Below are 26,930 nucleotides of genomic sequence, written 5' to 3' on the forward strand. Positions count from 1 at the left end.
AAAATAAAGAATCACCATATGGTTAATATTTCAGACAGACAATCTTAATGGGGTGAGAAATAGGCTCTCACTAGCACCTTGTGAGCTTGCTGGAGATGCATCAGAAAACACTGAACAGATCAAGAGAGACAGACAGGGGGGAAAGAAAAACAAGGGTGCAGCATATTAGGTCACACATGGATATGTCATTGAAACCAGCAAATGTCTCTTTCTCCAAAATGGCTAATTATAAAAAACACATTGTGCACATTTGGCCAACTGCAATTAAACACCAATATATATTAGGAAAGGTACTGAGCAGACCAACCAGATTACCAGGACCTGCTTATTATCTTGTTTCTATGGCTGATCATGTGATAAGATTTAAGAACTCATAAGCATAGATGGCCAGCCTACCATGAAACATCAAAGAAATGGCAGGTTATCTTTGTTTTGTAAAGCTCAAAATGACACTTCAGCACATCAACACTTAAAAGACTATGGACAAGGTATTTGGTTAAAGAAGGCTTTGTACCAGTGATTTTGAAGGTTTGGCCATAGGAGAGACTCAGTATTTTTTTTTTTTTTAATGCAATGTGTCCATATGCAATAGAAATAATAAATACATTTTTTATGGACTAAATGTTTACTTGGTTAAAAACCATAAAATTATCTCTAATATTTATTTTTGAATGAGCCAGGATTACTCACTTTGGTTTTACCAATTAATTACTATTCTATCATACAGAACAATAATCTCACGACAGTATATTTTTCTACCGAAGCAGAAATAGATTTTGAAGATAACACTGTCAGCCTTAAAAAGAGTAATGAAAGAGTTAAACATACTGTAAAGCTTTTAAAGACTCCAAGTCAATAATACATATTTAGATTCAGTTGCACGCAGAGATATTTATTTCAGAATGTATGAATATCCATTTCTTCGTACCTATCCAGACCTGTACTGCCAGGTTCCATTTTTCCTGACACTAAGAATACTTAAGCAGGGCATTATTCTGTACTCCCTGTCTCTGATTGAGGTGTTGTTGGCACTAGAAACACTTGAAATGGAAACGGCAAGACCAAAGTTCCCTCTTGCCAAGTAAATGAAAAGACACTAATTTCCAAATATTTTATTACTTACATTAAGCACCAACCATGTGTTAGCAATGTACACAAGAGCAGATAGCTCCTTGCCTTAATAAGATGCTTTAAAATGTAAATATATTGTAGTAAGTCTAAACACTTATTTTATTATTGATTTAGGATTTTAAAACAATTTCTCAACGCTCCTGTAAAACTGAGTGCGTACAATAAGAATAAAAGCTCCTAGATAATACATCAGCTTCTTTGAAGAAAGGATTCTTCAACCCAGACACCTGAAAGTTTACTAAAAAGCAGGGAGGACTTCTTCAGCTTGACTGAAGTGTGAAGTTTATTTGTAAACACAGTTTATTTTTACAATTGCCATTTCTGAGCCTTTTGCTGCAAGAGGGTGGCTGTGTTTGAAAAAAGTGTCCACTGCTCACAGGCAGTATGGCAACCCAGCAGGAAAGAACAAAAACCTGTTTCCACACTACTTTAATCAAAGACAGATCTTCATGATTTAAGGAAAAAAAGCCACTCCTTTATTTCAATGCACCACTTGGACTTGTAAGACCTTTTGATCTTAGAAAAATGGGCTGGGGAACAGCCCCTCTCAGCTTCTGCCACCCTCTCATCTTTCTTCCTCCCAAACACCTGCAGCCAGCAGGCAACTTCTCTCCCTCTCCTTATCTTATCCTTTTGCACTCCTCGCTAAATCTGCTGCTTCAGCTCTTCTCCCAAAGTTTCCCACCAGACAACACTACCCATTAACTCCAAGTTGCGCCATCATAAGCTGCCTGGCTGTTGCATGTTCCCACTCCTACCCTTGAGTCTTCCAGGAAGTATTCATGCTTTTACATTGGGTTCCAATGTAGTAAGTCAAATTATTACTAAGACTGTTAGCAAGAACAAGTGGATTTTTTTTTACATAATGCATTTTGAGAGAGAATTTTAAAATGTAAAGAGTATTTCAGTGAAAAAACTTCCATGTTACACAGGAACATTTTAAGCAGCCACATTCAAATGAATATAAGGATGGCTATACCAATAGAAAAGGAAAGAAGAGAGAAAAAAAACAGGAGTCAGTATGGCAGAAAGGGTATTGGACTTTCTGTGGCTCTGCCACTGACCTGTTGCATGGCTTTGGTCAAGTCATTTTACCTCCCACACTTAGTTTGTCTTGTCTACTTAAGCTGTAGGATCTTTGGGACATGGGACTCTGCTCCACTCTCTGTTTCCACACCACCTATCACAGCAGGGCCAAATCTTGGCTGGGGCCTCTAAGAACTACTGTAATATAACAAACCACCACCACCACCATTTTGGTCCCTTGTGAAAAATCCTCATATGACTTAGAAACATCAACTACGTTTCATAATAAAATTTGTAACTTCATGCCACATATGTAGTCATGCTAAGAAGTGCTGACTGTTCATATTGCTGGGCTAGCAGAACATACTATTAATATTTTTCAAGAAGACCATTGAGAATATTTCCATACACATAATCTAAACACACACCCCTGCAGGTATCAAAACCTGCATCTACTATGACAGGGTAACAAAATGTCTGAAGACATCTAGATTGTATAATCTAAAATTAAAAATTCATTTGATATGGCATCTTGCATAATCTAGATATTCCAAAGCAGTTCTATTATTGTATTATATTGCACCAATGATTATGAGTTAGAAATTGGTATTGCAGTGACCGTACAGGCAAATATGGCAGTCACTATGTGTTGAGTAATAACAGAACATTCAGCATCGTGAGACTGGCTAGTTCAGCAATGGGTATAAGTCTTAATTTAAAAGACATTAGATGCTATAGAATTGAATACATTTTATTTATACTTTGTATAGGCTAGGGCTTTAAATTCTAGCTACGAAAGATGTCCTGCCACAGACACACTAAAAAACTGTTCCTCTTCAACTTATTCTGTTGAATTTACATAAATACCTTTGCCTGTCAGAAGAAGAGTAGGACTTTACAGCATTCTTCCATTTGTAAGTAATGGGGTATTTCTGTGGGTCAATCTCTACTCCTTCTACAGCTGCTAAGACATCACTATCCAGCTTTGACGGTTGTTCCCTAGAATATAAATGGTACTAGATGAAAACAGAGCTGTTAAACTTTTTAGACAAGACAATGTCCCCACACCCCAGTGTAGATATTTTGAAATGTTTTTAATAGGTACATGCATGTCAACTGGATTAGTTGCTCTTCACATTCAAATGGATCGTTTTCAAGCATGCTTTGATATAAGAAATAATGCCCATCCGTAGGGACATTCAATGTGCTTCACTGCAAAACAGTATTAGTAGTCAGATCAGAGGAAAGCTTGGAAAGTATCCTTAAATTCAGTTTCATATATGTTGAGAATGTGAAAGCTATTTAGAATTTAATCTAATTGAAATTAGGGATGTAAAGAGCGTTTAAACTATTAAAATTGTATCTGTTAAATGCGTAACCGTTAATGAGTTCACAACATAGGTGCGGGAATTGGGGGTGCTGCAGCACCCCTATATTTTAAGCGGAGCTCCGCTACTACCCCATATTCATGGCTCCGCTGCTGGCAGCCAGGGCCCCAGGTGCAGGGCCAGCACCTGGGACCCCATGTAAAACACAGGGTGCTGCAGCACCCCCCACACTCTTTAGTTCCGCGCCTATGACATTAGTTCCATGGCAGTGGTCCCGAAACAATGCGGAACCTAGTTCCACATACACTATGAAATGGAATTGCTGCAACGTTTTTAATGTGCACATTAGGCATTTAATCTTTAACTGAATACATTACCAGTAAGACTGACTGGTTAACATTTTACATCCCTAATTGAAAGGTTCATAACCAAGAACAAGCCTGCCTGACGAACAGGAGCTACCTCCAGGCTGAGGAGTCTGTTTGAAACCCTAGTACTGAAACAAAACCGCAGAGCTCTTTTCTTCATACTCAAATTCTTTTACACACAATCTTTAGAGAGCGTGAAAGGACTGCATCTTTACTGTAGGAACTGCAAAGCATTTTAAGGAGGTCTTTTTTCAAGTGATTATAACTGGTGTTTGAAACTTTTTTTGAAGAATTTCTTACAGCAAGGTTAAAAGCGTGTGGAACTAGTTTTGCATGTATGGATCAAAGGACAAAAAAGTAAAACAAAATCATATTAAACATCAATCCAATTCATACCCAAAGAGGAATAACTTGTCTGTATTTTCATTTGTTGGTGGAGTCTTCAAAAGAAATCTCTGAGAAGAGGGCTCTTGACACAAATAAGCAGCACACTCAGATTGCACTGCAAGACTGCCAAGCTGCTGCGTCTCTTTGTCCCAAATACCATGGTCCAATGACAGTCTCTCAGCTTCTGATGGTATTTTGTTTTCTGTCCTTAATTTTGTATCTCCAGGCTTTTCAGTAGTAGCTGGCTCAGAACAGCTTGCCATAGAAAGTGCTGAGCAGGTTTTACCCAGCTGGTCCTTGGATATTCTGACATGGCTCATTCCTTCAGCCAAAATTCTCTCATTCTCAGTTTTTGCAATGATTTTGTTTGATTTCACCACCAAAGATTCCCCTGCCACTGCTTCATCTTGGAAAGACAGTCTTTCAAATTCTGCCATTAAATTGGAGACTGGGGATATAAGGCACTCCTCTCCACCACGTGAATGTTTTCTGTCACTAGTTATCTTCTCATTAGTTACAGGGCTGCAAAATCCATTTTTGCTGGAAGAAACCCCCTTCTCATACTGCATGGAGAGGTCCGATGTTTCTATAATGTTTACTTTGTGCTCCATTGACAGTATGTCACACTCCGAAACTCCAATAGCATCTATACTAGATTCCTTAGACACAACAGGTGGGCTGTTATTCCGTGCTGCATTCTGTCTGTTTTTAATTTCTTCCAAGCTCATGTCGTCATCATCTTCATCTAAAAATGCTCCAACAGAAATGGAATTGCAGCACTTTTTACTTTTGCCTGCAAACAATTTTAATAAAAAGATATAAATAAGAGGCTTGACAACTGAAGTCCTATCAGATAAAACTAGAAACAGATCTATGGTCTTTATGGTTTAAGGTAATTCCATTATCGCATGTATGTATCCATTTATGGAGACCCTTTTATAATCTGATGTAAGTAATGGTATTAGTTAACCTAAGTAATCCTATCATCAAAAAATATACACATCTTGTTTGCAATGATCCTTTTTTATCGTATTCATCAGAGAGATGTTTCCTGTGCTTCTCACTTAAAGTGCCCGATTCACAGAAACAGACCAAGTTCCAAGATAAAATCAGAAGGCAGAATATGATGGCAAAAAGATATAGATGTAAGCTAACTATTAAGTTTGCCATGTCCTCCTACATACCAGAGGTTCCACTGAAGTTACAATAGGTACCTAAATATATACAGTCCTCTTTCAACAACAGGCAATGATATACACTTTACAGAATGTATTTATTTCTGCAACATGGACCTAGGTGAGCACATAAACTATTGCAGATCCTATTTCTACTACAATATTGCAATTAGAGATTACTGAAAAGTACACAGGAGTTTGATAGAGTACGCTCACCTTTTACTGTTGGAGACAAAAAAGCATTCACTTTTTCTATGTTAAGAACATTAGGAGCGTGTCTGAGAAAGAAATTTAACATTGGACAAACCCTTTACTTTACTGCAACTGACTTGGTCGATGGTTAAGCTAGGAATTTTACCAAAGTATCTGCTTTAGCATCAAGTCTGTTGGTTTGAGAATACAGGACTTTAGATGTTAAAGGGAAAAAAAAATGGCAAAAGCAGCTCTTTGTTTCCAGGTCCACCTCTCTAAGTACATTGGGGAACCAGTTGCCATATTCATGCTCCTCTGAAGATTTAGCATAGGATCGCTTCACATACACGTTTATTTGGATAGAAATAATTAAACACACCACCAGCCAACTAGTAAGAGGAGAAATTCTGTAGGGCTGGTTTGTGTGTGCATCCACTCAAACTAATTAAAAGAGAAACTGGGAACAATTTGTGCAGTGAGACTTGTATAACCTGGGTTACAGGAAAAATACTTCCCTAATGGGGAACCACTTTGAAAAGGGATCTGTGCTTACAGCTGGTCAAAAAAATCTGTGTCAGAACAGATATCCATCAGAAAATGTCATTTCGACAAAACCAAAATGAAATTGATACAATTTCACAATACAAAGAAAATTACTGCAAGAATAAATTTTCTGGAAAAATATAAAACACATTTCATTTTGTTTCAGAATTATTTTCACTTTTATATTATATTTATATTATTTACATTACTTCATGATAGGTCAAAGTCATAGCATAATGTGTTTTAATTAAACACTGACAAAATGTCAGTTACACTGCAACAAACAGGAGACACTGATCTAGGCAATAAGAAAAGATGTTACTTCATATAGATTGAAACAGCTGCCCTTAATATTTAAAAATAGAATATTATGACTGTCATAATGACATGATGTCATACTACACTTTAATAATGACATAATGAAAATGTAAAAAGGAAAAAACCCAAAATTTTCCAAAACCAAATTTTTAGAATGATTTCCTCCCCCACCTGCGAATTTCCATTTTTGGGGAAATTTAAAAAAAAAAAAAATGTTTAGTTTTGTTCCAGTAAGGGACAAAAACAAATCCTGAAGCATCGGCATTTCCTGTGAAACGGAAATTCTGAGTTATGACCTGCAACCCATTAAATTGATACAAAAAGTTTGGATTTAGGCCTTTGTTAGTGTGTCTCCTCTGCCTACAACTGGATAGAATTATTTCTGTTTTAGAATGTTGACTGTACTTCACAAAGGAATTCCCAAACATTCTAAGTGAGAGCCTGGTCCACTGAAGTCAGTGAGAGTTTTGCCATTGACTTTAAAGAGGCCAAGATTTCAATCCAGAATCTGTAATCTAGTGAACAACAGCATGCAAGATGGAGAGTGTTTAATGATATATGATCTGGTAACCTCCCACACTTCTTTAAATTAATGTTTTTACACTGAAAGTAGAATATTTGAGTAACAGATTAATATCTGCAATTCAAAAAAAAAAATTAATTAAATGTGAACTCCAAGCCCTGCTCACAGTTTTTTCTTAAAGTAAATCGTTTACAATAATGTTTGCTCTTTTCTTACCAGAAGAATGTGGAGTTTTATATCTGTTGCAGGTTTCATTTTCTCCTGTTTCTTGCTGAGCCTTTTCGCTCATTTCCCGTTGACTCAGGTATTCTTCTAATTTTCGCAACCCCTCCTGGGAAGACAGATCAACAAAACATCCCAGAAATTCCCAGTATTCAACCCACGGGAACCCCAGCTCATGAGCTAACTCCCTGCAATAAATAAGATAAAACGAATAATTTGTGAAGACATAATATATTAGTATGACAATAAATTTAAAGAACATGTTTTATCACCTATTTCTAAGCCTCTGAAATTGTGAAACACATGTAAGAATTCTGTAACAACCAAGTTCTGCATCAGCAATAATATGTATCCCTCTCCATAACACATCAGGTGTTATCTCTAATTTCTTTCCTTTTTAGTAATCCTAAAGCTTTACTTATTAATCGTAAAAATGCCTCAGATTGTGATTTAAGATGACTGCATCTAGGCATCAGGTGGAGAAATGAATCAATTACTGGCATAGGCACTTCTTAGTTGAAGTCAATCAACATTTTTCATTTTTCAGAAAAAGGGTAATTTTAAAGAAAAGATAGACGCCACTCCTTGTTTTAAACAAGCTTAGATGCTTTAAAAGTTTTTACATTTGCGTGCTACCACAACACAGAAAATCTATCTTTTGTGGTGAGGATCCATGCATACCCACATTCACCTTTTACAAAGGTGAAAAGAAAAGGAGTACTTGTGGCACCTTAGAGACTAACCAATTTAAATTAATTGGCTTTCTTCATAATCTGAAATATTCTGAGAAATTAGGCAGAAGAGTGGGTGGGGTTTGAGAAAAGAGGTCTGGACATAATGCGGGTAACAGTTAAAAAATGTATTTCTTCTCCCCTTCCAAAGTACTGTAGTTAAATAGGTGGCCTACAATGTGCAGAACTACATAATCATGATGGTCCCTTCTGAATTTAAGGTCTATGGGTGTCATTTTTTGAGTGAAAGCATTTTTTATTTACACAAAAATACAATAAGGACCCAAACAAAATATACATTGTAAAATGTTTGTAGAAGAATTTTTGCTTTATGTAGCTTGTTCTTATGTTAACCATTAATGTGCCTTTAGTGATGGAGTTTTTTTAAATGATTTTCTGGCTAATTGCTAACACATTTCTTTCATGCTGAGATTTTCTTAGTACCTTCCAACTCTTTCAACTCCTCTTTCTGGATCGGATTTCCTGACATTGTGAAAGAAGCCTGCTCTCTCTCTAGGTGGAGTTTTCCAAAGCTTGCGAAATTCTTCTGCCTTCAAAACAAATTCAGAATGTAGACAATAAAAGTACATGCACCTTTAAGTACACTGCAGCTAAAGCCTCTCTACCTAGAAGCTTTTTTGCTTCAGACACACATTAGGTTGTTCAATGACGAATTTAGCTGTTCTTCAGTTGCATATATACAATTCAAGTTTAGCTATATACATTGCTCAACTATAACCACTTATAACTTATGTCTTTCATTTTAGACACAAAATTTCACCCCAACAGACTTGTTTATTGCTGTACACAATTGGTCTCATAAGCACCAATCTGGAAAGTGATATTAGGCATAACTATGAGAAGAGTTACCACAATTTAAAGCTTCCATTACCAACTTCTGTACTACAGCAAGTCACATATTGGGTTTGACGGACTTTTCTAGATTATCCGTAATTGTCAAATGGAAATCTCTTTTGTAGCTATAAGGTGGTGTATATATCTTCCTTGGAGGATTTTTTTTTTAAAAAGATAGTGTGTTTTCTCTAAGGCCTTGTATACCTAAGCTATTTACATTAATTATTGAATTTATTTTCCAGGAAATAGCACAGAAGGAAATCTATTGATTGGTGCACACCAGAGAACAGAAGACATACAATTTTAGTTTCTAAAATGTTAATTCTCTAAACTCACCTACATTTTTATCTCATTACATGTGAGCCAGCCAACATTAATAGCTGAGTGCTACATTTAGACGGTTAAGGGTATATGCCTGTGCCTAAAATAATGCATTATTTGTCTTTATGTCACAACTCCACAAGTTTTCAAAGAGTATAAATTTTGAATTTAAATGAATAAGTAAAAATGTAATCAAGAAAGGCTATTTAGGGGGAAAACAACACATTCTCAATAAGCCTGACACATCAAGTGGTCATAAAGTGTCAAAGGAAAAAGCTCTCAACCATGTGTAAGACACTAGTTTGAGTTAAGACACTTCCTCTAGCTCATCAACAGATGGAAAGCAGACAGCTCACGCATACCAGTGGTACATCTTGCTGGTGACACCACCTGCCAGAAGGGTTACACATGTTAATTAGTATTTCTAAAGGTGTCAGACTAATACGTTCAGATAATAAACTGATGAAATGTCTGAATTGTAGACAACAATTTTTGTATTAAAGATACCTTAATATTTACCTGCCATCATAACGATTATGTTTTCCTATAATTCCATTAGGATTTATTATTTTTTCAATTGGATAAACATTTTACTAGTCTACTCTAGCAAGATTAAGTGGTGATAAACTGATTCAAACATTTAATATCAGTTTTTAGTTAGAATATGCTAGATCTTTTGCCATTTCTAGCTATATGTTTTCATAAGTGCTTAACAGTTACCTCTAAAATCAGTTTTAGTTTCAGGCAGGGGAAACCAGGGCACTTATGTGCAAGGACTGTACAGATCCAGAAGATACATCAAGAGTCATCTTCGTCTTAGAATATTTAACTAGGGTCCCAGTAGGAAAACAAGAGTTTTCAACTATTCCTTTATTTTTACCACCTTTCCCCACTTCCTGATACACTCAGCCTCCTCAGATACCAAAGCTCCACAATAATCTGTTAAGAGGGTTCCAAAAAACATACAAACATACCACCACCCCTTCTCTGCATGGTAAAAATTCCCTCCGCCCCCCACAAAAAACATGGAAAGCAATGATGCTGAACCCTCAGTGGGGTCTCCAAAACTAACAAGCTATGCCAATGAAAGAGCCATCAGCTTGGGCTCAAATTACTATATTTTGAAAGCCACAAGAGAATTAGGAAAGCATCTGGTTTTATGACATCTTCGTTATATCCAGTGGTGAGCTGGTTTGCGCGAACCAGTTGTTAAATTTTGAAGTGGTTTTAGAGCCTTCCCTGCAGGGGGCACTGAGGCTTTGGGCTCTGGCCAGGAAGTGATGTAATTCCTCCTCCGGCCGCCGAGGGCACTGTGCTGAGCTATGTGGGCTGCTGCCTGGCCCTGGGCACGAGCCCTGTTGCTGCTGCTCCCCTGCCCCGGGGCTCTCGATGCTGCCTGGTGGGTCCCCGGCTGCTCTGCTGAGGCTGGGCTGCATCCTGCTGCTCTCCCCGTAAGTACTCACCACCCTGCCCGCAGCCAGCCCCTGCCTCCAGCCACCCCCGCACCCCGTGCCCTGCCTCCAGCCCCGTCTCCAGCCACCCCCCGCCTTGCCTGCAGCCACCCCCACACACCCTGCCTGCAGCCAGCCTCTGCTGCACCCCCTGCCCTGCCCGCACCAGCCCATCTACAGCCACCCCTGCACCCCCTGCCCGCAGCCAGGCCTGTCGCACCCCCTGCCCTGTATCCAGCCAACCTCTGCCGCACCCAGCCCCTGCCCTGCCCGCAGCCAGCCCGTCTCCTGCCGCACCCAGCCCCTGCCCTGCCCGCAGCCAGCCTAGACCTCCAGTCAGCCCCTGCCCGCAGCCCCTGCCCTGCCCGCAGCCAGCCTAGACCTCCAGTCAGCCCCTGCCCGCAGCCCCTGCCCTGCCCGCAGCCAGCCTAGACCTCCAGTCAGCCCCTGCCCGCAGCCCCTGCCCTGCCCGCAGCCAGCCTAGACCTCCAGTCAGCCCCTGCCCGCAGCCCCTGCCCTGCCCGCAGCCAGCCTAGACCTCCAGTCAGCCCCTGCCCGCAGCCCCTGCCCTGCCCGCAGCCAGCCTAGACCTCCAGTCAGCCCCTGCCCTATCTCCAGCCAGTCCCACACCCCCTTGCCTCCAGCTAGCCCTGCCACACGCCCGTCTGCAGCTGGCCCCATGTCCACTGGTGCCCTGCAGTTCCCAGGGCAGTAACCCTGCACACCTGCTTCAATGAGGTGGGCAGGGAGCAGCTGGGACCCACACATATGTGCACACCCTAGGGTGACCAGACAGCAAGTGTGAAAAATCAGGACAGGGGGTGAGGGGTAACAGGAGCCTATATAAGAAAAAGACCCCAAAATTGGGACTGTCCCTATAAAATCAGGACATCTGGTCACTCTAGCACACCCCCAGGGAGTGGTGGGGACCCACACGTGTGAAATGGAGCTCATTTCTACTTCAGGCCCATCTTTTTAAAAAAGAACTTTAGGCAGGGTTAACATACACCCGTATTTTCCCGGACAGGTCAGGCTTTTTGGTTCTTAAATTGCTGTCTGGGAGGAATTTTTAAAATTTAGACATATGGTAAATTTAGACATATGGAAAATACAGACATATGGTAACTCTGTTGGTACAAAAAAATACATACTGGGGCACATCCCTTAAATCAGAACTTTTTATAGGGAACCGGTTGTTAAGATTTTGGCAGCTCATCACTGATTATATCCTTACCTTGGAGGGAGTCATTGGGCCTGCAAAAGCTCTCACTGACAAGACTGGATCTTTGGGGCTTCCACTGTGTTTAGGTAAAGATGTAAGGGGGTTATCATCTGACTGATCAGGTGACCAAGGTGCACCAATCACTGGAGATGAGGAATTGCCTTCCGCTCGCAATAGTGGCACATAATATCGACCTAAAAATAAAATGATATGATTTTTTTTAAGAACCCAATGTTACACTAATTTGCTGCCTCTTTCTGGAATTATTTAAAACGTCAGTATATCTGCATGACTAGAAATTTCACTTAATTTCACTAGCAAAAAAGTCTTCATCTTTTAATAAAACTCACTGCTTCTAATACCAATTCAATGCTGAAGATTTTATTTTAGGTCCCTTTCTCACAAAAGAAGGAATTGCTGTACTGACATATCTGCTTCCCGAGGATCTTTAGCACTTTCAAAACCTGCATGCTGCAAAAACTTACACCCACAGATCTGGCATTTAAGGACAACCACAAGGAAACAAGATGAATCCCTCACTTTATGATGATTCCCTGTGCAGCCTTTTGTAATTGAGTAGCCTAAAATCTCTGTCTCAAATTCTTGATCAGTAAAATGAGGATAGTACCTACCTCACAAGGGTGTGAGGATTACTGTCTATTCTATAATCTCTAAATACTGATCAACAGGTCATCCAGTTTCTCTCATTGTAAGAGCCCTTTATATCAAAACCAAGGCAACTGGTCAACAGGAACACTACTAAACATAAATATGAAAGTATAAGACAGAATGACAACCAAATTAACATTTTTGGACGTTGTATACACAACGAAGATTACATATTAAATCTCTGAATACAAACCTTTCAAATATTCTCTTATTTTCTCTTTCAGTTCCACCGATTTATTTTTATTTCTTTCACAGATTACCTGTTAGAAGAAATGTTACTCTTAGTTAGCAAAGCCCACAACATGATCTTGTAATTCCCACGCCCATGTCTTTTTTGGAAACAAAAGGGTCCCCTGGTCCTTCAGACATACCACCCACCCACCCACCCACCCACCAACCCACCCGCAAACTGCTTTTTTTTTTTTTTAAACCAGAAACACATTTCAGACTTTCCCATAAATAAGTTTTCTGTCAACATTCCAGTAAGAACCGTATGACTCGCCTCCACCAATGTGGAACACTGTGCACCAAATCAAAACTTGCAGCTTTCACATTCAAATCTAAAGTCCACAGGTTGGGTCAGGCCATTAAATGTAATACAACTTGGAGGTAGGAAATTCTAGGGAGCCACAAACTAGAACCTTCCCCCAGATGCAATCAATACTACAAATTTATTCCAGCACTAGAGATGGTATATTCTAACCCTAATAACCTGACATTCTCAAGCAAGAATCTATTGACGTTAGTCAGGGGATCTGTGCTTGAACCCTAAAAATCAAAAATTGTATTGATGTCCAACTGCAATCATCACAGTTCTGCACCCGATGCGGAAAAACTTACTTCTGCTGGAGTTTGACCATACTTGTTTTTTGGATTCTTTACAATGTCTGGGTGTGAGGTAAGCACATTAACCACATCCAGATTCCCAAACTTGCAAGCAAAATGCAATGGAGTATCAAATACCTACAACACAGGAAAAAAAAATTATACATATACCTTCATTGAACATTCCCAGCTTCTCATTCATTACCCAGACTTAGTATGTATTTGGAAGCATGATGTGACCAAACCCATATATTTATTTTATTTTATTTTTTCCCATCTTAAAAATAGAGCCATCACCATGATTAATCTACGGGGCGCTTTTTAAAAAAAAAAAAAAAAAGATTTTTAAAAAACAAATCAGGACACAACCTGATAATTTCTGCTACTAGAATCATAGAATATCAGGGTTGGAAGGGACCTCAGGAGGTCATCTAGTCCAACCCCCTGCTCAAAGCAGGACCAATCCCCAATTAAATCATCCCAGCCAGGGCTTTGTCAAGCCTGACCTTAAAAACTTCTAAGGAAGGAGATTCTACCACCTCCCTAGGTAACGCATTCCAGTGTTTCACCACCCTCCTAGTGAAAAAGTTTTTCCTAATATCCAACCTAAACCTCCCCCACTGCAACTTGAGACCATTACTCCTTGTCCTGTCCTCTTCTACCACTGAGAATAGTCTAGAACCATCCTCTCTGGAACCACCTCTCAGGTAGTTGAAAGCAGCTATCAAATCCCCCCTCATTCTTCTCTTCTGCAGACTAAACAATCCCAGTTCCCTCAGCCTCTCCTCATAAGTCATGTGTTCCAAACCCCTAATCATTTTTAGAAGTGACAATGCTCCATGCCACTCATGCTCTTCCTTTCATAACAAATGAGTGCCCTAGAAGACATTTAATTCTCACCATTTTATCCGGTGTATTAAGGTAAAGGTCAACTATATATCTAATGCGCTCCTGCAACATTACTTCGTCATCATCTGGATACATGAGCCGCATAAATTCAGGATTTTCCAAAGTGTCTAATAGCAACTGGCTGATGCCAGCTTGATTCTCCTTGGCAGCAACATGCATGACATTGTACCTACACCCTTCCTGCAAATAAAACACAAACATTAAGAACCATTTGAAATCTAAACAGCTTGCTTCCCTTGCTAAACTTAACTCATTTGACAGCAAAAACTAACTATGGGGGTATCATTCAGTCTTATTTTTAGATTTGTTTTTTGTTACTGGAAAATTTTTCCTTAAAGCAAAAAAACAAACAGTAAAAGCTCTTTTATCCGGCACTTCACCAACCGGCAAACTCTATAAACCAGCATTTCTGATCTGCACTGAAAGTCTGGTTTATAGTGCTGTTGATGCAGGGTTGGCAGGGGGCTGGGGTGTGGGAGAGGCTGAGGGGTGCCAGATGCGGGGTACTAAGCTCAAGCAACTCCCTGTCTCTGCTGTTGCTGGTAGAGGAATGGCCAGGCGGCTCTGCAGGCATGCTGTCTCCATTCCCGCTCCCTGAGTGCTGACTCTGTGGCTCCCAGCCCATTGGCCGGGAAACCATGGCCAATGGGAGCTGTGGGGGGTGGCACTTGCAGACAGAGCTGCCTGGCCATGCCTCCACCAGGAGCAGCACGGATGGGGAATGGCTAGAAGAGAGAGTGCCCCCCCCACCTGGCACCCCGAGCCCCCTCCCACACCCCAACCCAAGCCCCCTCCTGGACCCAAACTCCCTCCCAGAGTCTATGCCCCACAGCCTCTCCCACGCCCCTACCCCACACTCCAAACCCCTCCCTCTGAGTTAACCGGCATTTTTAATTTACCGGCAGCCCCCGTTCTTCCAGCATGATTGTTCTAAAAGCTTTTACTGTAGTTTAAAAATTAGTATGAAAACATTTTTAAGATGGCACATTGCACAATTTTGGTAAGATTTTAAAGTTATCCAAGTTATCCTTACAGCTGACGGTACTCTGGCCTTAAACCCACTAAATGCTTAGGACAGATTTAAGTAGAGAAAGGGGCCAGTATACCTTCAAAAGGAGCACCAAAGTATCACCTGACATACTGAGCTTCATAATCACTTCAACAAGAGAAAATTAAAGCCATAAATTTAAAGTTCAGTTTGCTATACATACTACAGATTTTACTGTATACTGCATATAAAATTCACTCTGATAAAGTGTCAGCCTACTGATAAATCTCCTCAGTTCTAAAGATTGTGGGTCCAGAGTTGCATTTTGGCAATTTTTTTCAGAGAGGAAACCATATAAGTAGTGCTTCATCAAGACGCCACAAGGACTTCTTAATGATCCAGCATTTGCCCTATGTTACAAACAGTTATTCCACTTAATGGGTTTCAAGTAATTCCAGCCTTCCTTAATACTACTGTACATGGTTGATAAGAGTTCATCATAATTGAATGATATAAAGCTAACCCAAGTCTCAGACACTGTACTCAACCTCTGCACTCCAGCCTCTTTGGAGTAGTTGTAAAACAAAATGGGCAAGAAACTGCAAACTTCTTATTTCAGGAAATAGTTAAGCAACCGTCCAACATTTTAAAAAATCCTGCAGGTTAATAATGCATGAAGGGAAAAAGTAGGGAACAGAATACTTAGGGAAAGTTAGAGAATTCTCAGGTTTCTGTTTGCTTTCAACTTACATTAGATCCTGTTCTAACAGAACTACTCTCTCGGCAATATCTTTAAGTGTTCATACTACTACAGGCTTGAATTCAACTCTGCTCCTAGCTTTCTGTCCATGTACATTAAAATTTAACTAGTACTATGAACTGAGAGGACTTCTTAGCAAAAATAAAGAATATTTTAAAATCCTAAGTCCACTTTTTATATTAGGAAAAGTATAGGTCTCATTTTATGTATTCTGGTAATTGAATCAAACATTCTTTAAGGAAAGCCATACCTACAAATGCTCTTACAGATAATGGCTTAAGAGTTTGGTTACTTATTAAGATACCAAGCAGGGATTTTAAACACACAGTTCTGATCTGAAAACAAAAAGTAAAAATGTATTAAGTACTGCAATACCTAACCCCTTAGTTTAATCCTTACATTGAAAGAGCTTCCAAAGGTATTTTTAGTGTTGGTGTAGAACTTTGGATCTGTGCACACCTTCACTACACTGGTTCTTTATATTAACAGCTAATTGTTTTCAGATTCAGTTTACTTTACTTTGTCTCTCCCTACCTTGGGGTTCATTTCATAGTGTCATTGTGTTCCATTAGCGTTCTCTCTCTCTCTCTCTAGCGTAGATGTACATAGCTTCAGACAACTTCCCTGTATCTTGTGTCCAAATAGCACGTCATTCAGTCCCCTACAGCAGGCATCATCAACTTTTGCATCAATACCAGGGACAGACGCACAAGGCTGCCAAAGCCTACACGGATATCAGCTGCACAAAGGCCTAAGGCACAGACTGTCAATAGTACTGGTGTTCACTGCTTTAACTCATTTGCCCTCTGTCATCCTGGGCAGAGACCCTGACATTCATTTGCTTTGAACTCCCATGGTCAACACTGCAACACTACTTCATTGTACTAAAGTGGATGGAAAAACTCGTGAGAGAAGCAATCTGGTTAAACAAAGACAGCAGGCCTATCGATATTTCCTTCTGCTCTGGGAAATGAATACACCAGCCACAACAGAACTGGGCTAACGGGATGCCTTCTCTGATTGCTTTCAGCATCTAGGGCAGAAAATGCTGCACAGTAGGTATCAAATAGGTTCCTCTTGATGTCGATCAAACTTATTTCTTCAGCAGAGGCAATGACTCACTTGAGTCAACGTCAACCAGACTGGCAAGTCCAGAGTAGCAAGGAAGTCAGTAGCACATTAAAACACCAAAAGTGACACCACCTTAACCTGTTTTGGTGACGGTGATTCATCATGTCTAGCTGGGTGCCTATAGTTTGTTCAGGGACAACTTAAGTCCTATTCCATTGGAATGATGCCAAAAACTCCCCCAAACCTTGAAGCCCAGCTATGACTCTTCTCTAGGTCATTCAAGGCAACAGCTAAGGATACGATTTAGTCACAGAGGTCATGGATTCCATAACTTTAACAGACCTCCGTGACTCAGCTGTCAGCGGAGGGGGCGGAGCCGGGGCTGTGCATCCCCAACCCACGTCTTCAGCGAAAGCTGGGGCTGTATGCCCCCCTTGCAGCTGTGGCAGGAGCCAGGGCTGTATGCCCCACCTCTCACCATGGCTTCAGCAGGGGCTGGAGCCATGGCTGTGCATCCCCCTTCATCCTCCACAGCTACAGCCAGAGTTGGGCGCCACCCACCTCCTCCCATGGCAGCAGCAGAGGTTGGAGACGGGGCTGTGAACCCACCCGTGGTGGTATAGCTGGGGCTTGTCGTTTTCCCCCACATGGGGTTCCAGCTATCATTCCTCCTTCCACCTCTCCCAGCCCTCGCTCCCCTGTTATTTTTAGTAAGTCACAGACTGGTCACAGCTCCTGTGAATTATTGTTTATTGCCCGCAACCTGTCTGTGACTTTACTGAAAATAACCATGACAAAATCTTAACCTAACCTTAGCAATAGCCTACAAATTCATCCTGACTTACGGAAGTATCAGGATTCAGCCAGCAGGATCTTCAAGAGCTTTCTATAGGAAAAGACTGCTCATGGTGACGTACTTGAAAAAAATCTAACAGCCACTCCAGTTACAGAATAATAGAAATATAGGGCTGAAAGGGAACTTGAGAGGCCATCAAGTTCAGCCTCCTGTGAGAGCCCTGACCTAGTGACTTTCAACTGATCTGCCTCTCACCTCCTCCTGAACCTCAGAACAAATGTATATATTCTTGATGTATAGCACAACAGTTCCTCCTTCCCCAACCCGCCTGTCCTTCCTGAAAAAAAACTATATCCCTCCATATCAATATTCCAGTCATGAGACTTATCCCAAGTACCTGCAATGCCAACTAAGTGATAATTTAGCTTATGTAGGAATACTTCCAGTTCTTCCTGTTTATTCCCTATACTCCTTGCATTTATGTTTAGACATATAAGATGTTGAGCAGGTTCGTTCACTGATTTCACTCGTTGCTGTGATGACCCTACTGTGATTTTCCATGTCCTCCCACATCTAGCTCTCTGTTAAGGTTGCCTCCTTCCTGCCCTTAGTGTTTTTTTTTTTTTTTTTTACAAGGCAGAGATCAGAGAGAGTGTATCTGACAGCATTCAAGATTTCTTGAAACCCTGGATGCTTCCACATTCTAAAAATTGAGGAAGAAAAGCTGTTGATGCAAAGCCCACTGCATCATTTGGCAGACTAAAATCAAGAGCTGATACAAGCTCCAAAAGGAGAAAGAGCACAGAGTTTTAAATTGAGAGCATACAACAATGAAACTGACCAGTACTGGAACTGGAGCAAAGATGCCAAGACAATGGGAGCTAAAAATTCTTGAAACTATGAGGTGATGGCCACTGACTAGTTTGACAAAGAAAAACAGAAAAAGAAAAGCATCAGACTACAAAAACCAATAAGATTGAAAAACTCCATATTGTTAACAAAAACAGATAAATTTCAAATTAGAATGAGCTAAATGAAGCATCAAATTAAACTAGATGCAGCGCAGCAGAAACAGCCAGTTGCAGCTACCCAGCTTCACTGACCACAGAACTGGATGGTTGAGTCCTGGTCTCAGTTGGACACAAGGGCAGGGACACAAGAGTCTGGCTCTTTGTTAACTGTTTCTATGAAAAATATTTGGTTTTGAGGCTGGGAGGAGGGAAAAGGAGGAATTTTTCCAATTCTACTTTGGAAAACATTCTTACTTGTACAATTGTTGGGTTGTCTCCAGATCCAATCAGATAGCGTGGGTTACTCCAGATAAGTTCTGAAAACGTTGCTTCATCTCCTTTCTCTACAGCTTTCCGAAGTTTGGCAGTAAGGTCCTGAGTACGGGGACTTTTATAACTGTTGGCTCTTTCTTTATTAACTGTTTCTGTCTCAGGGGAGCACAAGCCATCTAACAAAACAAAAAAGATTTATATTATTCTTGATGCATTTTCTCCAAAATATGTTATTTTCATATCCTCTGCCACTGAAATATGCTTTTAATTTCAAATTTTTAGAGTAAGATCACAAATGTTTGTTCATTAAATACTAGCAATTTGTAATGGGGAAACAACTATAATTTCTTTTTGCTATAACACAATATACACTTAGATTTTCAAGGCTTTGATTTTAATTGGTGAAACTGATCACTGCCGCTCTGTTTCCATCCAAAAAGAAAAAAATATTTTGCAAAAATCAAAATGTACAAAGAAAGTTAAAAATATATGTTGAACTTGTAAGCGATTTGCTCGTTTGCTGTCAATTCTATCAATTAAGAATACTGTGAAATATGATCAAATTTAATTATTTTATTTCAGAAGCTGTTAGGAATCTTTGTCAACTCAGTACAATTACTGTGATTTTTAAAATATCTTCCCAATTAAAAAATGTAAATGATTAAAACGAATATTGGTTGAAAAATAAATAAATAAAAAATAAAATCCTACCACATCTGTCTGTACAGCAACAGGCAACATGTATATGGGCTGTGTAAAATATATTTTATGTTAGCTTTAGTAAAACAATGCACAATAAGTTTGCTTCATAATCCATGTGGTTCTTTGCATGACTGAACTCAACTCTGAATAAGACCAATTTATTTTATGGTAATTGGACTGAAAACAACGGAAGACAATGGAAGGAAATCTAGCCAAGATCTTTTGCATTTGTACAGCACCTAGTAGTACAAGGAGTCCTGGACAGTGACTAGGGCTCGGAGACACTACTCAATACAAATAATAAAAATATCTTTTTCTCTTCGTCTTAAATCAAGAAACAGCCAACTTTCAATAGATTCCACAACTCCAACCCGATTCCATGCTCATTCTTTAGGATACAGTAATGCATCCGATGAAGTGAGCTGTAGTTCACGAAAGCTTAAGCTCTAATAAATTGGTTAGTCTCTAAGGTGCCACAAGTACCATTACTAAAAAGAAAAGGAGTACAGTTGCCAATGTACCAAAAATATATTTTATTTTGTTTCTGAACATAATTCTTGGTCTTTTGAGTTTCTAGGAAACAGTTACCTTCACTATGCAGGAGACTTCAGAATTCTCCTCTCTCAGGCTGACAGAGTAGTGTTTTAACTGAGGTAAAGCTCAGACTCAAATAGAAGGAATAGAGATAGGATTTCTGTTGCATATTTCTAGCTTTTTCTCATGTTAATGGACAGATTAAACATGGGCTGTCATTTCTCTATACACAATGATAGCAGTCCCATTTAGACTAAATTAAGATCCACAATTCTGGGTTAAGATCTCCTTTACTTTAAAGAAAAGCTTGGAAACAAATTTTAATGTAAGATTCCAAGAAATTCGAAACCTTTACACTGCACTCTACATTTGTGAAGGGCTCATCTGCTATCAGATTGATTCACAAGTTCTATGATTTCAAAACTCTCCCCCCACCTCCTAAAAAGTTATGATACAATGATGCATACGTTTAGTCTACACAGACATATGCTTTTACTCACCTCTGTTGAATAGTGGTCCTATTTTCACTGGAGATAAAGATAAGGATGACTTGCTTGGAGATGGGAAGTAATCACATATTCCTTTTGCAAATTTCTCAGCATCTTCTCTGTTGGAGAAAGCTTTAAATCGGGAGCCCTTAATCATCTTAACAGCCTGCAGAGCTTCCTTTTTATCATCATAAACATGCACTTTCTCTGGAATAGAAACAGTACAACCAAAATTAAGCTCTCTCCATAACACCACACTTCAAGGTCAAATTTAATCATGGAAATCAGATTACAAAGTTCTCAATCTGCCCTTCAAGCTTTGTTCCCACATTGTGTTTACCTACCAAACATGGTATACTAGATGCAATCTGTAATAAAGAACATACCTGCTAGTGTTTCAAGTGACCTTTATAAATTTTAACCTCTAAAACTAGATAGGTAGAATTTCATCACTTCCAACCAGTGCCAGATTGAATGGAACATAATGTGTGGTGTCACTGCAATATTTTCAGGAACTTTTGCTAGAGGGAGAGACGCAATGGTATTAATAGCACAAGAGCATCACTCTCTCTTTAAAAAGATGACTTACCATCTTCACCAAGTGAGATATAAATATCTCAAATCAAGACTGAAAGCTAACATATTAATAGTCATAAATTCTTTTCAATATTCTTTTGTATAGGAAGATCTACTATAAAAGTGACTCTGTCATAATTTGAAGACTTCCCAACACAGAACCTTCCACCGTGTCCAAAGCTTTTTATTAAGTAGTATTCTGTTCTGTTGGACACTGGATTTATCATAAAGAGTAGGACATTCTTGAGGAGGAATAAATTACCACTGCTTCAAAGTGTAAGAGCCCCTATCTTCTATCAGAAGATATTCTGAAATGTTTTCTTGACATCTTAGAACTGAGAAATTTGGTAATATCTTATTTTAGGTTGCATCAAATGAGTAAAAAGAAAGAATTATATGATCTAGGCCTTAGGATATCACATGGCTATGAGATGTGAAGGAATACATAGAACTTGGTAATAAAAACTACTGATGCCATCAGTTCAAAACCTACATTTTTTGAATGAAGTGTTGACTGCTTCTTTTTCTGATTGCTTTTTTTGTTCCTGTTAAATAGGTGGTGTAAAAAGTGAGAGAAGATCATTTCTCTCATTTTTCTCTCACCTGAGTGAGATCTAGTAGGGGTGCTCATGAATGCCAGCTGTTATGGTAGAACAAGTGGAATGACTTATAACCATGATTCTATACACTGGAAATGATGCTTACTGTTTTTTTCCCCCAACACTTCTAGACAAAACCTTCAAACAAGCAAACAGTGTAAAACCTCCAAAATAATGGCAAACTGCCATTAAAAAAATATTACGAACTCATACACAGATCCCAATCGAATTAAAAATAGACAAGAATTTATAAGTAGGGTCCAGTGTAAATAATTAAAATGTCTCCAATCCATGATTGTTTAAAAAAGGACAACATCAAAATTTACTAACATTATCTGTAAAATTAATTCCATCCTTGAAATTGAGTAAATTTACTTGTAAAATTAATTCCATACTAATTCCGTGAAATTCAATACTTTAGAAAATTCACAACTGTAAATGGCAAACAAAACAAAAAAATCAATCAATCATGATTTACACAGGGTCCTGTTTATAAATTCTTAACACTGAAAATTTGAAACAATATATGAAGACCTTGGGACAATTCTTGTTTCACAGACCAGAAGAAGCTACAAAATAACTTACATTATGTTCATTGGGGCAAAATAATGTGTTAATCAATGTAAAGTATTTGTATTTGTATTGTAAAGTACAATATAAATGTACAATGTTATATAAATTATTTAGTACATTCTCAATTACTTAAACTCCTACACTACTAGGAGCTGAAGATAAACTATATATCTTCAGAAAGTCTCAGAATGTACATTAAACCTTTCATAACAAATTTTTATACCCATTCCCTCAAATGGGTATTACCACTTGCATTGAAACAAAATGCTTAATCTCTCGGATGCATTTTGGCTGGGGAGGGAAGAAAACAAAAAGAGAATGAAAACTTTCACCAGATCACTCCTATAGCAACAATGGTTGGTCATTACAGGGAAACAAGATTTGCTCTAATCTCAAATTAACCACATTATTCTAGTTTTTTGTAAAGTGCTACTAAGAAAATTTTCATAATTTAAAAACAATGTTCTAATAATCATTTACAACTGTAAGCTTCTTGTTTATCTAAATTCATGCTGAGCCCGCACCAAACTGCCAGGTTACTGATTTGCTGTGATTGTTTTAAACAAGTACAAATATCCAAATTAAACAAAGAATGCCATGAATGTTGACAACAGATAAAACAAAAAGGCAATATAGGTCACATTATGGCTCCACTGGCCCAAGTGTCCTCTTAGCTATCTCAGTTCATGATGATACAACAGTTTACTCCTGGGGGAGTTCTGAGATACTCATGGGTGCAAAACTCATGTCCTCCACAGATTTCTTTGTTTCCCTACAGAAATATGACTTCTGAGGGGAAGCAAAGGGAATTTGCAAGAACAGTCACTCCACCCCTCCCCAACAGCCAGCAGAGACATAAATCAGTGGGGTGGGGGGAGAACAGCTGGGCATGCATGGAGAGATGTCATTCACCACCCCACCCCATCCCCTGCAGGCATGTGAGCAAACAAGAGAGACTGTCCCTCTGGCTCACTATTGCTGGATGCCCAGCATGGAGGGACAGGACTTCAGGGTGTTTGGAGGTAGGCATGAGGCAGGCTCTGTCCCCTCAGGCACAGCATAATGTAGCATCCTGCCTGCTTAGTTGTTCCCATTGTTGTTAGTGAATTGTTCCCATTCTTGGTGAATTCCCCCAGAAGCATAAAACAGGTGTAAAAGTTTACTCCTGGGGGAATTTTACTCCCAGGAGTAAAAAGTTTTAAGGCTCCTTTGCATTGCCAGAGTGGTGTAATGGATCCTTATTTCAGAGTAACAGCCGTGTTAGTCTGTATTCGCAAAAAGAAAAGGAGTACTTGTGGCACCTTAGAGACTAACCAATTTATTTGAGCATAAGCTTTCATGAAGTGAGCTGTAGCTCATGAAAGCTTATGCTCAAATAAATCGGTTAGTCTCTAAGGTGCCACAAGTACTCCTTTTCTTTTAGATCCTTATTGTAAACGACAGTATGGTCTTATAAATGCTTTGGTGCTTTAGCGATTCGAACTGAGGAAAATTTTTCAGTGCAAAAATTTAGACATCAAAACGCGCTCCATGAACTGTTTACTACCTAACCTTTCTAAAGATGATCAGTAGCCAATATAAATTCTGAATTTGATTCCCCAGCCCTGACTTGTGCTTTAGTTGCCTATGATGTAATACTGAGCATGTCTCCATACATTTGTTGACTAATAACTAGAAATAAAGGGTCAAAACTAGCTACATTACTATTAGACAAAGGGGATTTAGAGATTTCCTCCAGTGCTCCCCATTCCCATCCAACGTATTGTAGTCTAAATAAATTACCAAAATAATTGAAACTGGTGTTATTATATTGCATTATTTGACAAATAAAATATGCAGAATTCTAAAATATTGTGCGCAGAATTTTTAATTTTTGATGCTGAATTCCCCTCAGGAGTAATAACACCATATACCTAAAAAAGGAATACACCAGCTGGAAAACATTATTTTCTTTTGTAATATGTTATGTAAAAGGCACATGCGATCTCTGACCTTCAAAAATAGTCAAACATATGAAATTATAAATGTAATTACCATTTCTTGCCAGTATGTCATCATAAACTGGACATACGCCATAGTATAGAGGAGGATCTCTAGATGGTGTCTGAGCATTTATTTGCGAATCAACATCTACTCCTCCACAGACTGATGCAGAACAGGTCTTGTGCATTACAACTTCCTCTTCTGGGGGATTCAGGCCCATATTGTACCCAAAGTCTCCCTCTTCAGAGACATTTACATGACTCTTGTCGTTCACTGCAGTAGATTTCCAAGCTCTTTGTACTTCTGACTGGCTACTATGAAATGCAATGTTTTCAGAAGATTTCTTTGAAAGAGTGGATGCATTAATCTCCAACCCTCCTTGTTGTTCCAACAAAAACTGAGCCAATTTTTTTTCAAAAATAAACCTGGTGGTTGAGGTAATGGGTCCACACTTCAGTCCAGCTTTCACAATTTCTTCTCTAAGATCATCTGGCGTTAGCTGCTTCAGTCGAGACAATATAGTATCCATTGTTATTTCACCTGGAAAAAAATGCAAAGTGACATCAACTGTAGCTACAAACACTCTGCTTTTTTCTGACTATTGAAATATTTTCTATTAAATGCAAGGGAAAGCGTGACATAAGTTATTTTAGTTATCTGCTCATGAAGGAGAGAACTATGTAGGTTGCAAAAAGACAGTATAGTATTTTTCCAGTCAACACATGGAAAAAACAATTTTTAGAAACTAAAATGGCTCTTCTCCTCTCCCTGTTCTCAGGGCAAACAACTGGAAGTGTGACTGGTCACTTTGCCAGATTTCCCTCTCCACCAATGACACTTCATTTTGCCTCCAACCCGTCTATCTCAAAGTTATGGGGGTAGCACAGGAATTCTCTTACCACAGGAATAGCCTCCACTGTTACACACTTCCACATTCAGTCAAGAAGCAGAGGCTGCAAGCAAATATGATCTCAGTGTAAACTATTACATTTCTTACCATAAAAACCCATACATGGGACTTGACTCTGAAGACCATAACTAAACTTAAAATGTGTGATTACAGTTTGTAGGAGCTAAATGGTACACATGCTTTAAAAATAAGCACACAGCATACTACAAGATACCATAAAGACTTCAGCTTTTTCCTACTCTAGAGTCTGGAAGAGTGTTTCTGAGGGAAAACTAAGATTCAGTTGTATTGTCATGCTGTTTGGTCTCTGAATTTTTTCCTTAAACAGCAACTACCCTACTAAACTATCCCTTTACTTTGCCACATATCTATCTTATTAGCACCTTGGGGTGAGAAAGCAAGGAGAGCACAAATCATAAAACAATACCGTATATACTCAATCATTAGCCCCTTTGTTTATAAGTCAACACCCCAAGATGGATAGGTAAAAATAGTAAAAACTGTATGACCCTTTCATAAGCCAACCCTATATTTCAGGGGTTGGCAAACTCTGGCTCCCAGCCTGCTGGGGTAAGCCGCTGGCGGGTCGGGACGTTTTGTTTACCTGGAGCGTTTACAGGCACGGAGCCCGCTCAGCTCCCAGTGGCTGTGGTTTGCCATTCCCAGCCAATGGGAGCTGCGGGAAGTGGCGCGTGGCCACAGGGGACTGAGGGGCTCCATGCCTGCAGACGCTCCAAGTAAACAAAACGACAATGTATTAGATATTCAATTCAATGATTTCATAGTTTAAAGTCATCAAATTTTGGTTTATAAGCCGACCCCCGCTCTCTGATGCATCACTTTTTTACCAAAAATATTCAGCTTATGAACAACTAAACTGATATATACTTCACCTCAGGTGACCATATCATTAAACACATTTAAATAATTATTTTGGGGAGGAAGCTGAGACATTATTATAAATAGATCCAACTGGTATGGGTCACATTTATGTCATATTTACTATCAAAAGCGAAGTCCCTATTTGACAGAAGGTAGGAATAAAACTGGAGATCTAAAAGGTTGTATTTGCATACCATTGCATCAAGACACAATCCCCACCTCTGTTTTTTTTTAAATCAAAAAAGGTTTTCATTTTTGCAGCTTTTACTACTCTTTAAAATTGTTTTAAGCACTGTGTTTTCAAGCAATGATTAAAGTTATGTCTACACTGCAGTTATCTCTACAAGTCAGAACTTCTGTCACTCAGGGGTGTGAATAAATTTACACCAACATAAGTGCCAGTGTGGACAGCGCTATGTTGGCGGGAGAGCTTTTCCTGCCAACATAGCTTCTGCAATTCATGGAGATGGTTTTATTATGCCAACAGGACAGCAGCTCATATTGTCATAGAGCATCTTCACCAGACGTGCTGCAGCTGCTTAGGCACAGCTGCACCACTGTATATGTAGACCTGCCCTTAGTCTTCAAA

The 26,930-nt window shown here is 39.3% G+C and overlaps 1 protein-coding gene across 4 annotated transcripts in view; it reads right to left on the reverse strand.

The window, feature by feature from the left end:
* Positions 1-26,930, reverse strand: part of ANKLE2 (ankyrin repeat and LEM domain containing 2) — a 31,696-nt gene that overhangs the window by 3,442 nt on the left and 1,324 nt on the right. For 2 of the 4 annotated variants that reach the window (XM_073312454.1, XM_073312451.1), the window contains exons 2-12: positions 24,601-25,089; positions 20,831-21,025; positions 19,077-19,270; positions 14,188-14,376; positions 13,303-13,425; positions 12,656-12,722; positions 11,806-11,987; positions 8,389-8,495; positions 7,208-7,401; positions 4,250-5,033; positions 3,025-3,156 (exon numbers count right to left, since the gene is read on the reverse strand). In XM_073312454.1, the coding sequence (XP_073168555.1) occupies positions 3,025-3,156; positions 4,250-5,033; positions 7,208-7,401; positions 8,389-8,495; positions 11,806-11,987; positions 12,656-12,722; positions 13,303-13,425; positions 14,188-14,376; positions 19,077-19,270; positions 20,831-21,025; positions 24,601-25,078 (2,645 nt within the window). In that variant the 5' untranslated portion in view covers positions 25,079-25,089. Of the gene's footprint in view, positions 1-4; positions 2,105-3,024; positions 3,157-4,249; positions 5,034-7,207; positions 7,402-8,388; positions 8,496-11,805; positions 11,988-12,655; positions 12,723-13,302; positions 13,426-14,187; positions 14,377-19,076; positions 19,271-20,830; positions 21,026-24,600; positions 25,090-25,448; positions 25,626-26,930 lie in introns of those variants that run through there. The other 2 variants (XM_073312455.1, XM_073312452.1) reach the window with 2 other exon arrangements.

Source organism: Lepidochelys kempii, chromosome 15, assembly GCF_965140265.1.
Source record: "Lepidochelys kempii isolate rLepKem1 chromosome 15, rLepKem1.hap2, whole genome shotgun sequence".
Lineage (NCBI taxonomy): Eukaryota > Metazoa > Chordata > Testudines > Cheloniidae > Lepidochelys > Lepidochelys kempii.